Raw genomic sequence first — 12,263 nt, forward strand, 5'->3', positions numbered from 1 at the left:
TTGTAACAATATAAGCCCTTAAAAGCTAAATAGCAAAGGACTTCCACTTGATCTCTAATTTCATATTTGCCATCATTAACAGGTATCAGTTTCTCGTACCTAAAAATAATTGTCGTCTCCATGTAAATACTGTGCCAATTGTTGTTTTTAAACAGATATACTGCCTTCATGCACTTCCTTCAACCAATAAAAATTTTGACATTTGTAAGGAGTTAAAATACGGAAACCACATCCAATGCATTCCACCAATTCAGGAAAAAAATACTCACAGCGTTTTCATTTCATATTAACAGTCCTCCTTGATTAATTTAAGGGTATCAATATAGCCTCGTAAACTGTCTTATACTTTTCATACATTTTTATTTCTTGGAGACAGTGTTGCAACGGTATTTTATATTATTGACAAGATATTAATTAATTGCATTCACTACAAGGCTGAAAACCAGCTGCTGCTGCTGTGTTGATCTTGTTTTACAAAGATGTTCTCAGAGCTTTTGTAGCTTTCACTTAGGCTACATCTTACCTTTGAAGATCCTCCCGAGTCCTCGGAAATCCATCTGGTCTGAACAGTTGAAGACCACTACGTATTTTCCAAGGCATCGTCCCATGTCTTTGACAGTTTCTGTTTTTCCAGTTCCTGCAGGTCCTGTAGGAGCTCCACCCATGTTCATGCCTAAAGCTTGAGCTAAAGTGATGTAACATCTAAAAGGCAACAGGCTATCATGAGTTAATGGACTGCAGTGCACAGTTTTCTGTCTATGCCAGATGCTCTTACTGAAAATTGTTTGACATGAGGAAGGCCTGATTTAAGGATGCCAGGAAACTGCTGAAATATGTCTCTAACTACAATTTAAATCAGTCAGAAGGAAAAACCCTTCACTCAGCCTCTGATGTGGGTAAAACTAAGGTTCACTTCCTCATACACAAAGTAGAGGAACAGATAATCTTCAATAATCAACAACCTGAAAGATCACAAGAAAGGAAGAAAGCAGATACAGAGACCCTGCTTAGCCTAGTTTGGTTAGCTTAGTTCCTAAATCAGTAGGTCTGAGCTACATAATACTTACTGTGGAGTACAACCCTGAAACACAGCTGTCTCTGCTTTCTTTCTTTCCACTTTTAAATCTGATCATACAGTGCATCCCATTTTCATAAACTGAAACTTCTGCATGATGCTGTAAACCATCAGCTATCAAGAGATCTAAAAAAAAGTTCTAGAATTTGCTGCATGGAATAGCAAAAAAATAATATATTTTTTAAATTCCATATGTTGTCACTGATAGCTTATAAAGCATTCTTCCAGTTGTTACTACAGTTAGGAAGGAAGACCTCCCTGGTAAAATATGATTACAGCTACTTCCACATCCTTCTAGAATAAAGAATCCATTGCAGCTGAATATAATTGTTTTTCCTCTCTATTCTTCCTTACCTCTCCCTGCACACAGATATCTATCTGTATGATTTAACTCATTCTCAGGTATACTAGGATCTTACAAATGAGGATCATGTTCACATAGATCATATACATGAGGAACACGCAACTATGTGGCAGAAATGAAGCTATTCCGTATCATATGCCACGGAAACAAAAATACTCATGAATCCCACTTAAAACCATTTACTCTAATAAAACAGTGAAGGAGAATAAGCTCTGCAGAGATCTATTTTGCCTCCAATAGGCTTAACTTAACCACGCTTCTAAAAGCCAAGATTTGGGGTCAAAGAGTAAAGGAATAAAATCAGTCTTTGTCACCTGTCCGTAAGTGGTGTTATGACAAGCCTGTCAGTACAGCCCAAGAATTCGTTCTGGTATGTGAAACTCACATCAGTGATCTTAATAATCATTTTATCAGCGTCGTCATTAAAATAAAATCTACACTGTTTCAGCCACTCGAAGTCTGTAGGGCTCTTTATATGCATGCAACACTAAGAAAAGAGGGGGGAAAAATAATAATAAAAATGAATAGTCTATCACCTCCAAAAAAAGTCTTTAATTCCAGTTAACATTAGAACTTCCATTTCTTTTAACTACCATTTTGAGTTTTACATTTGAGTAGGCAAAATGTAATATGACATTTTATCTTAAACAAAAAAAGGCATGAGAATAGTACGACCTTGCACACAAAATAGAAGAAAAGATATTTTTAAGTGCCATGGTGCACATGTATTAGTTAAGTTCAAAAGAGTTGCGAGAAATCCAAAGTAGAGTAGCTGAGTGTTAAAACTTCAATTAAAAAAGAGGCTGCACAAGCTGTATGTAAAAGAGTGGCTTATGAGACTAGAAAGAAGATTTTCACTAGTAAGAACTGGTCCTACAAGGAAGAGTTAGGTGTGCCTGTTCACATTTTAACCCAGCAATGGGTTAAAATTCAGCAATCCTTTTCTTGAGCAGCTTAATTTCAGAGTAAGGTCCAGAGCTTCCTAAGTGTAGAAAAAGTATGCTATTTTTAACTGTGATTGTTTAGGTAGCAAATGCCTTCATTTTCCTAATTTTAGTATCCTGCAGCAGCATGATAAGGTGTGAAGTGAATAAGTAAATACCTAAGTAATAATTAGGCACACTACTGAAACTGGAATAGAGGTCATAGCAGCTGCAAACAGCTGCAAGCTTTATCCTGTACTGTAACACTACATTCATTTGATTTATTCCTTGAGACTCACAGTTTAGTCCATAGAAAGCACTATTACTTGCAACACATAATATATGAAGAAAAAAGGGTCCCTAACAGATCATGCAGAAGCATCTAACTTAAATAAGCCAAAAGAAAGCATTATAAAATTATTCTAGTGCCTGTGGGACAAAAAAGAAATAAAGAAACACTGAATTACTTAAAGAGAAGTTATGACATTGATTGCAATGAGGTTTTCTATAATACTCCTAGTCACTTAATAATTATAGTCCTGAAATTAAATGCTTAGTTTAAGAGCCAGGAGTTTATAGGTTGTAGCAACCTTTTCTTCACGTCTTTTCACACTGTTTTAAGTGACTACCACTTCATAACCTATTGTGAGTTTTTCAGCACTTACCAGACCATCAAAGATGTCCCTCTGATGCACATGGATACTGATTAATGTCTCATATTTAACTCGTTCAACTGCATTAAGGTCTTTTGTTGTCATATCTATCAGCACGTTGAGTAGATCCAGGAAAAACTGGTTTGTCTTTTGCATAATTTTTTTATCATACCTAGCATTAGTCAAAGCTTCTTCTGAATCTCGTGTCCAAATCATCTGAATCCCCAACAACCCAACCTTAGGAAACACAAAATAGTATGCTTCATAATATTATCTCTTTCATCTAAGATGTACATTCATAGACATGGAAGACCTAAAAAAAATGGTTCTACTAATATGTGCATAGAATAATTTTTTCATGCATCCATCTAGAGGTCATTCAATCCATGCACTTATTTTGTGTCCCAATCGTGTTCATAAGTACATCGTGAAGTCCAAACTTTGGTCTTGCAGATGCTGCCTCTGAGGGATTGCTGATACAATTGTTCAATACAGTTTACATTACAATACAGAATTAAGAACCAACCAGTCTGTAATTAATGCTTCAATTCAGAATCTTTTTTTTTCAATAATTCATGAAATCTTTATTTCCTTTCCAACAACATTCCTGATCACAAGTGAAGAAACCTTGAGTAAGAAAATAATTTTCCCTCAGTACTACTCCTTCCACTCCAAACCTTTAGCAACATGCTTTTTCTGAATACATAAACAAACAGATACAATTTTACTGCTGTTCCTTCAACAGTCACATATCAAGCTTGTAAAGAAATGGGGGTAAATCTGTTGCATTAATTTATTGCATTCAGCATTTTTTTGAACAAGAGCTTGAAGAGAAGCTTTGATCTTTTGGTTTCAGATATGTAAAGTGGAACTTAAAAGACCAAGGTAATTAAGATAAAATTAATGTCAGTTTTGCATTTATAATGCTGGCTGCAATTTTAATTGTGAAGACAAGAAAACCCCACCAATATGTTACACATTTGTAAGCAATTCTTCGTTAAATTAATAATGCTTTTACCTGGGCTGGGAAAGTAGAAAGAAATTCAGTCAACTGGAAGCCAGTTTCCTGAATGTTAATGGCTGCCTGGCAAATAACATAATGCAGTGATGACTGGGATTCCTTCAACAGAGAATTGAGCCAAACTTCCACATTACCTTCAGCCATTACAGGTTTACTCAGCTCTATAGTCTCACCCTCCCGTGAACTAATCGACAATATACGATCATATATCTAATAAAAACAAAGAAAGAACAGTTTGTGACATAAAGATTTGTCATTGCAGTGATAAATAGTCATTTCTCTACCATAACTGTGTGATTTTCCTGCTATCACCCCATTAAATTCTTTTACGTAACTAGTAAATGATACCAATCTGCTAAGCAAGACATAGAATCAATTAAATCATTACTCTTGCTGTCCAGAAAGGCTTTAAAATTCTGGTGTCAGCCGATCAAATAAACAAATCCCAGTACCCTGAAAATTCTTACATTTCACCTCAATTTCACTAGTGGCATCCACTGTCCAGTAACAATAAAGGACACCTTTCCCCACTAGTGGTGGCTTAATTTTCTAACAAAAGTTATGGCCTTAAAATCAAAAAGAACGGAAAAATGAAAGTTAAGGAATATGGTCAAGCAAAGGAATTTCAAATGCATGAGGAGATAAGGAATGTCTAAGAAAAACATTATATATATATACACACACAAAGGAAACATCTTTGTTGCAACCTATTCTTGTTGTAAAGGGTATAAGAAAATTGTTCTTCAGCAACTCGTTTGAAAGAATATTCAGGATGACTTAGAAATGGATGAGGGACTAGATGCCGGATTTTTTTCTTACAATTAAAAAAATTGATGACTAAGTACAAATACAGGCAATCTGAACAAACAAATATGTTCATAAAAAATAAGAAGCTCATCTGAGTGGACACTAGCCTATATTAAGCCACAAAATTCCTCAGTGTTTTTTTTTTTTTTCTGAAACCCAAGCACCAGTGCAAATTTTCAGTTTGCTTTGCTATTTTTCATAAAGTTTTCCTATTAAGCAAATGAGGATATGAAACCATATCTTACAGGAAGAAAAGGTACACAGCATCAAGTAAGTGATGAGCTTTGTAAAACAGTCAAATGCCCCATGCACCCAGGTAACTTTCTATTTAACAAGTATCATGCATTGTTTGACAATCTGAAATAATATGGAGGTTGGGACAGCACATACCCTCTCATGGAATTTGACTGTTTTAATATTGTCAAAGACATTCAGCAGATGGGCCTGTATAGTGTGAGAGTCTGATGCCTGGCCAAGAATTTCTAAGAGAGCAGGATCTGATACAAAGAAGAATCGTGGAAATAGGAGGCGTTTTTTCTCCAGGTACCTGCATTTAAAACAAATTGGGGGGAGAGGGGGAGGAGATGGGAAGTGAATTTGGTTAATTTACGCATCCTTTCCTTCTTAAAGGTGGGATTTCTCACAATATATTGATGCAATTTTCATCAGGGTAATAACAATTCTTATCCATCATACCGTCACGTTAAGCACCTGCTTTAAAGCTACTTTTCTAGCATCAGAAATCATTTCGCTGAAAGCTATTGTTATTCAATGGAATGTAATCATCACTCAAAAGAAAAGAAACTAAACTGAAATAAAGTGTTTTTGTATTTCGTCAGTTACTTGCCATTCAGATCCCTCATGCTGAACTTACCCCAGAGATGTAGGAAGGGTTGGAATAGGATGTACAGATCTAAGCTGCTTGCTGGCTTGAAACTAGGCTGAACTAACTTTAGTTTCAACAGAGGCAGATAGTGAGAGCTTAGTCAAACATCAAACACTATCAGTAAGGTGCTAGCAATTTCTCTGGAGGTGTGGTATCATTCTGGAACGTATATATTCAGTTCAGCTGAATGCAGAGGGGAATAAGAACCTGATCTTTGCAAAACCCACAGGACAGCACCCAAGCAATTGCTCTTTGTCTAGTTACACAGTTCACAACCGTGTGTCCAAAACAGTGCTCTTAGCCTGTAGTAGTCTTACCCTGTAAGTGATTTCTGACAAATTTCAAGTTGATCTAGTAAATGAGGTAGTAATTGTCCCATGATTTCATCTCCAACACAGCACTGAACAACATTAGGTATTTCATGGGCTCGGGTCATGATCCTCACCCAGGATTTATCAATGTTAGAGAAACGCTTAGCTTCCTGTTGAAACACATGGAGATGAACATGGACGGGAAGGGATGAAGAAAGAAAGAGAGAAGAGGGAAAAGGCACTTGCTTACAGAATTAGCAATCTTCTCACCAGAAATCACCCATGTCCAAACAGTAAGCATTTTTTAGCTTAGAGAAACACAAATCTTTCAGCCTAAACAATATGGCTTATTTTATACCTCACTGTCAAGCCCGATAAGCGCTTTTTTCCCACCCCCATCATTCACTATATTTGAATTACATGCTCCACATTTGAATATTTTTTCTAAAAATGAAAGATGATTTTTGCTTCAAAAACCAATGTAGGAAAGCTTAAGATAAGTATTCCTAGCAAAATTTTAGGTACTACTAGGCTGGTAAGATGTTACACTTATGCAAATATTGGTTAATAGTTTAACAACTTCAACATGAAAAGATCAACTGGATTGCAAATTTTTATTCTTCTTTCTAATAGTATACTTCTGCTGGCATTGTTTACCTAACATCTTAGCAAGTCTAGTTTTGTTAAGTACCAAAACAATGAAGCTTATGTTACTGCCTTAATTATGTCATCAGAGTTAAGTTTTACTCTTAAAATCTAGGAAATCTAGCTGAAAAAAAGGTACGTTTGAAAACCTTTGGAAGCTGCTTTGCTATGTCACCACCAACAAAAACAGCTTCTAAGTAAATCCACAAGTTCTGTACAGTCAGCCAGTTCTCAATGATGTCCGTTGTGTTGGAAAGACAGTGCACCCATTTTTGAATCTGTGTCCTGAATGGTGCGTTGTATCTAAAATAAAAAAGACACTTGCTTTACTTCAAGAAGCAAACAATTTTTTAAAAGCCAGCACAAACTTCAAAACATTATTCATAAGAAGGAGAATAATTTTGCCATTTGTAACTTTGTGAAGTGAAGGAATACAAATCCATACCTCATTCAATTCAGTGTAAACCAAATCAGCTCCAACTTGCTGCTTGAACACAAGGTGTCTAGCACAGCTCTAATCCAGCAGGAGCTGAACAGGAGCAAGATTTAAATTTCATTCTAAAGTAAACCAGTTTCAGAAAAGGACTACACAACATCTTGAAAGCTGCAAGACTCCCAGTGACCAGGTCCTTATCAATTGAATGCTTGCTTTTGAACATCTGCCTGACAATCATGTTCTGTGTTCCTGATTTTATCTAGGGGCTTTGACACACAAAAAAATGACAAACTGAAGTTCCTTTTAACCGCTATCTTTTGTTTCTTCAGCAATGGGCTCTGCAAGAGAGGTGGTGACCTAGCACTGGGGGCAGAGTAGCAGTGCCTGTGAGGCAGTAGGACCCGTGCCATAACCAGTCAGTTTGATGCAATCGTCCCTTTCACGCTCATCACCGCTATCCTACATCCAGGGGAACTGTCAAGGTGATTAGTCAGGAAGTCAGAACTGCATCCCCTTTCTTTCAAAAGAGCTTAAAGCAGTAACACAGGCCATGAACAGCTCAAGGACAAAGAAGCTGTTAGTTTTGACCTAAATGTTTATTTTCCTTCTTTGTGGAAGACAGCTATGTTCAGTAAACCAAAGCCTCCTGCCAGTATTTACATCCCCCCTTTCCTGTTACCTGTTACTCATGAGAGAACCAAGAATCATCAAGCTGTCCTCCATGCTAGCAATTGTTTCTGATGTGCTGTCTCCTCTTAAGAGAAGTTCCCCACGGGTTTTAAAGTTTGCAAAGATAAATGTTTTGTTGTCCCATTCAGCTATCACTTGTTTTAACTTCTGCTCGATGTCTCTCTCCTTCACAGCACTTATACAGATATCCTTTTAAATAAACAGCACATCAAAACAAGCCATTAAGAGTTCAAGCCTCTGGTATCCACAACTAACTGGTATTTTCATTAACCCTCGTTAGGCTTATGAGCAATCATTTATCGAGTAGAAAGATCTACAGACGCACAAACATCATAGCTAATAACCCATATCCCACATCACAATATGGCCAACAGTGGCAGGAATAAAAGGGTAACACAGTGATTACATTTCATACTCTTAATATTGCAAAGCAAATCACTTTCACAAATTAATTCCTGGGCCAAGCTGTGTGTTTTAAAGAGAGGCATTGACACCACAGTATACATGCTTCATTCTTTTATGCAGAAAACTGACGTGGTGGTCCATTCCTCTTTTTTCTTTAGAAAAAATACCATTCTGTTCTCCTTCTTACTAATTTTACTCATAAACTATTTTAGTACCACATTTAGTTTCATGCATCCATTTCTGTTCCTTCCCAGTACCTCTATTTCCTCTTTATATCTTAATAGTGGAGCTTCCATGATATCTCTCAGTTTGAATGTTTCACTTTCTACATCAAAGATATGTTCAGTGACATCTGTAATCCTCTTCCAGTGCCGAGGCATCATTGCTTTATTTGACATACGCTCAAGCAATGGGAAACATTCACTCAAGTCCTCAACGATCTTCTTTAGGTCAAGAAAGGCCTGCCACTCTTTTAGAGCACGAGGAAGCTTATGGCATCTACACAAAAATAAGCCAAGCTTTATTAAACAGTTTCAGATAGTCTTACTGCTACCCATTTACCCCCTATATGGGGTTTTAACAGCAGACCACATACCTTCTGAATTCAGGCCCTCTGCATTTTAGAGATTCTACATGTGATCCAATATGTGAGAAAACCTGGTTCATTTATACTTCATTGCCTGATAGCTGGCAGCCTACTTGCTCACCCTGGGGAGTGTTGTTGCATTATTCTGATACACTTTGTCCAACTGATATCCAGAAGCCACAATCAGGCCATTTCATATCTTGATTTCATCTTTTGGCCAGGCTTATGATATGGACTGCTCTGTGCTCTAGCAGAAACCCTTTCCCTCAGAACAGGCAGATTTAATTCTTTAAATCATTTGATTCCTAATTTGATGAAAAATTCAGCTGCTATGCATGTAATTATCCCATTTTGTAGCAAAAATATTCAGTAGTTCACTAACTTGCATTAGACAACAAGGCTGAATCTCTGTCTCGTGAATAATAATCTGATGACTAAAAGAAATGAAATTTCCATTTATAAACAAAATAAATACTAATTCTTAATGTATGTTCCAATCTTGTCAAAAAAAAACAAAAAAAACAAAACAAAAAAAACCCAGTTAACTGAGAAGCTTTCTAAGGAACAGGAAGCTTCAATGTTTAGAGTCTAACCTGGCTCCTTTATTTTATTGTTAGTAATGGATATATTTTTCAATTAAAATTTACACTTCAATGAACAAAAACATGCTTAGATATGATTACAGGTGCTAGCTGATTTTAACCATATTTAAGAAGTAACAAAAGTATTTTAGGCATCTTCACAAACATAAGCAGTTTCTTACCTGTTCTGAAACTCCAGAAGTTCACTGTTAAGTTTTCCAGTTTCTAATTCTGACCAAAGAATATCATAGTAGCCATTAACTGTGTCAGTTACATTGTTATATAGATCATAGAGTTTCTGTAACAGGTTCAGTTGCTTCTTTATCTCAAGTAGCTGAGGATACTGTGTAACAGGCAAACCAAAAAGATCTTCTCCATCAGTATAGGTAATATATTTCCGAAAGAGATTATCAAATCGATTCTAAAAAGAAAAAAGAAAAAAGAAATAAGTAAATCAAAATTCAAGGTCTGGGGTTATGCTCAAAGCTGCCTTAGTGAATAAAATCAGAAATAATCTAAAAATATGTATAGGAAATGCTAACAACTTACACTATCAACAGCTATTTTTTGAGATTTTCATGGAAAAAGTAACTTTTAGGGAATTAAGAATTCAGAGGCACATCTTGAGAAGCTGGTGGGGAGGCTGTTTTCTCCACATGGCACAGCGATAGAAGAAATAGTAAATGCTAAACTTGCACTTGAAAGAGGTGGAGTATGATATGCAAAGCAATGAAAGGCGGATGCAGCAAATTCTACCTCTACATGTGTGCTGTGAAGTTCTTTTAATGAAAGTGTGCAGTAAGGATTACTATGTTTAAGCAGCAGTTAAAGAAAATAAATTTACTTGTCAATTTTTATATTACTGAAGGAATGTAGGAGGAAGCCAAATCAACTGCCTTGTGGGAAAAGGAAGACAATTAAAAGTCATCATTACAGGAAGAGAAATTAACCATGGTATGAAGAAATGTTTCAGCAGGAGCAGTAGTCAGTTTGAATGGAATCCTTTAATAGTGTTTAATAAATAAATAAATAAATAAGGAACAATGAGATTGGGCAGAAGTGCAACCTTGTGAGGAAAAGACATAATGATGTACACAAGAACAGCTTATAGCCAAATATACTAAATTTGAGAGTAGGCTCCCACATTAGGACATCTGAATCTAGTAATCATTACTCATTATCTATGCAGCCTTTCTCTTATATAGCTCCTGAAAACATCATTTTAATCAGTATTCCTTGAAAACTCATAGAAAAAATGCCAACTAAGCTTCCTTTAAGTTCAAAAACAGGCTTTGTCCAATTTGTAACCTTACTTATCAGTGAAAATTAGTTCAACTACTCTGATTCACATTCTCAAAGCCTTCAGGTGTTAGTTTATTTGTACTAATTTTTAATTGGAATTAACAGTACCTGAAACATAGTAAGCCTGTCACTGGCTTCCTGAGGCTCTAAGCCAACCACCATTGGCCCATTCTGGGGAGGAAAAAAAAAAAAGTTAAATAGTGGATTGGGGGGGGGGGGGGAAATAACCACAATTTATTTCTAAACAGCAAATTCTAAATGCTAAATTCAATCATTTTTGCTGCTGCAGGATTTCACCCCTAAATAATGTAACAGCTGAACCAAGAGATCACCTGGTTCCCCATGCTAGCCACTTAGTTTTCAGTACAGAACACCAAAGGCAATTCATTTTCTTTTTAATAGAGAAGGAGTCTTCTTAATACTGTAAAATATAGGCAATGGTAGCCCTTTTTTCAAAGTAAAAATGAGCATTAATTAGAAGGTGATGCAAGACCGGTTCAGCTTGGCTTATTTATATTCTACTAAAAAGGAGAATGTAAGAGCTGAAGCAACAGGTACTTATATTCAGTATCAGAAAACTTACATTCTAACATTCAAAATAATTTCTCATTAATTCCAACCTTCACATCTGTGTGTTCTAACAAGCCCCGTAACATAAAGCCTCACCAGTCACCACGTTTTCTTTAAGAGCTGATTATTAGCATTACAGGCTTTAGTCGCATACACACAAAATAACCAAAGCCTGCCATGCATTTAACTCGAGTATCACATTTGTGAGCATAAACATCTTTCAGACAGCAGAGGCACATCCAGAATCCTTCCATGCTCCTATTGCTCCTCAAAAACTCCATTACTACAACGCACCACAAATACGCACCTGATCATAATCCAAATAGAATTGTGCACAATCGTCAATAAAAATCTCCACAGTGCGAATGAGCTCTCCTCTGAAGTTTGGCTGCAAAGAAATCAGCTGTTTTTGTACTTCATTTGCCCGGACTAGCAGTTTTTCCCAAGTGTAATGCAAAGTGTCCACCTTGTCTGTCTCTTCCTTGGCCACAAGTAGATCATATTTGTTTAACATAGCATAGGATTCCTGTCAGAAGGTTGGGTCGAGATACCCAAAACAGTAACTGAAGTTAATTTTACACATACATGTATGCTAACATTTTAAATACTTCGGAACAGAGAATGATTTGTTAGAAAGAATAGGAAATGTGTTGCTTTGCACAGCAGTTGGCACCAATCTGGCAAACCAATGCCAAACTGAAAGAAACATCAAAATGAAAACTAGTTCTCTCTCCTTAACTCCTTACCTTTCACATAGCTTTCTGCTCATGACGGATTTTTTGCCTTAGTGCAATCTGCCTCTCTAAAAACTATTTCAGCTAAAGTCTACAGGTTTTAGTTTCATTTAACAACAGCGTTATTCTGATATATGCCTTATTTATTATGAGCCAAGCAGAATATTAGAGGAAGCAATCTATGAAGAAACAACTAACCAGAGGCCTTCAGGTAAGTGAAGCAAACAAACCTCTGTTCCATATGGACATTTAAGCCCCACTTCATGTTTTCAGC

At 36.4% G+C, this 12,263-nt stretch overlaps 1 protein-coding gene across 1 annotated transcript in view; it reads right to left on the reverse strand.

Annotated features, from left to right (window-relative positions):
- DNAH5 (dynein axonemal heavy chain 5) overlaps positions 1-12,263 on the reverse strand; it is a 163,956-nt gene that overhangs the window by 79,325 nt on the left and 72,368 nt on the right. The window contains exons 25-36 of the mRNA XM_064506861.1: positions 11,563-11,781; positions 10,794-10,856; positions 9,566-9,804; positions 8,474-8,714; positions 7,801-8,000; positions 6,835-6,988; positions 6,047-6,210; positions 5,234-5,390; positions 4,034-4,246; positions 3,028-3,252; positions 1,754-1,926; positions 524-702 (exon numbers count right to left, since the gene is read on the reverse strand). Coding sequence (XP_064362931.1) covers positions 524-702; positions 1,754-1,926; positions 3,028-3,252; positions 4,034-4,246; positions 5,234-5,390; positions 6,047-6,210; positions 6,835-6,988; positions 7,801-8,000; positions 8,474-8,714; positions 9,566-9,804; positions 10,794-10,856; positions 11,563-11,781 — 2,227 coding nt within the window. The remainder of the gene's footprint in view (positions 1-523; positions 703-1,753; positions 1,927-3,027; positions 3,253-4,033; positions 4,247-5,233; positions 5,391-6,046; positions 6,211-6,834; positions 6,989-7,800; positions 8,001-8,473; positions 8,715-9,565; positions 9,805-10,793; positions 10,857-11,562; positions 11,782-12,263) is intronic.

Source organism: Dromaius novaehollandiae, chromosome 2, assembly GCF_036370855.1.
Source record: "Dromaius novaehollandiae isolate bDroNov1 chromosome 2, bDroNov1.hap1, whole genome shotgun sequence".
In the NCBI taxonomy this organism is placed as follows: domain Eukaryota; kingdom Metazoa; phylum Chordata; class Aves; order Casuariiformes; family Dromaiidae; genus Dromaius; species Dromaius novaehollandiae.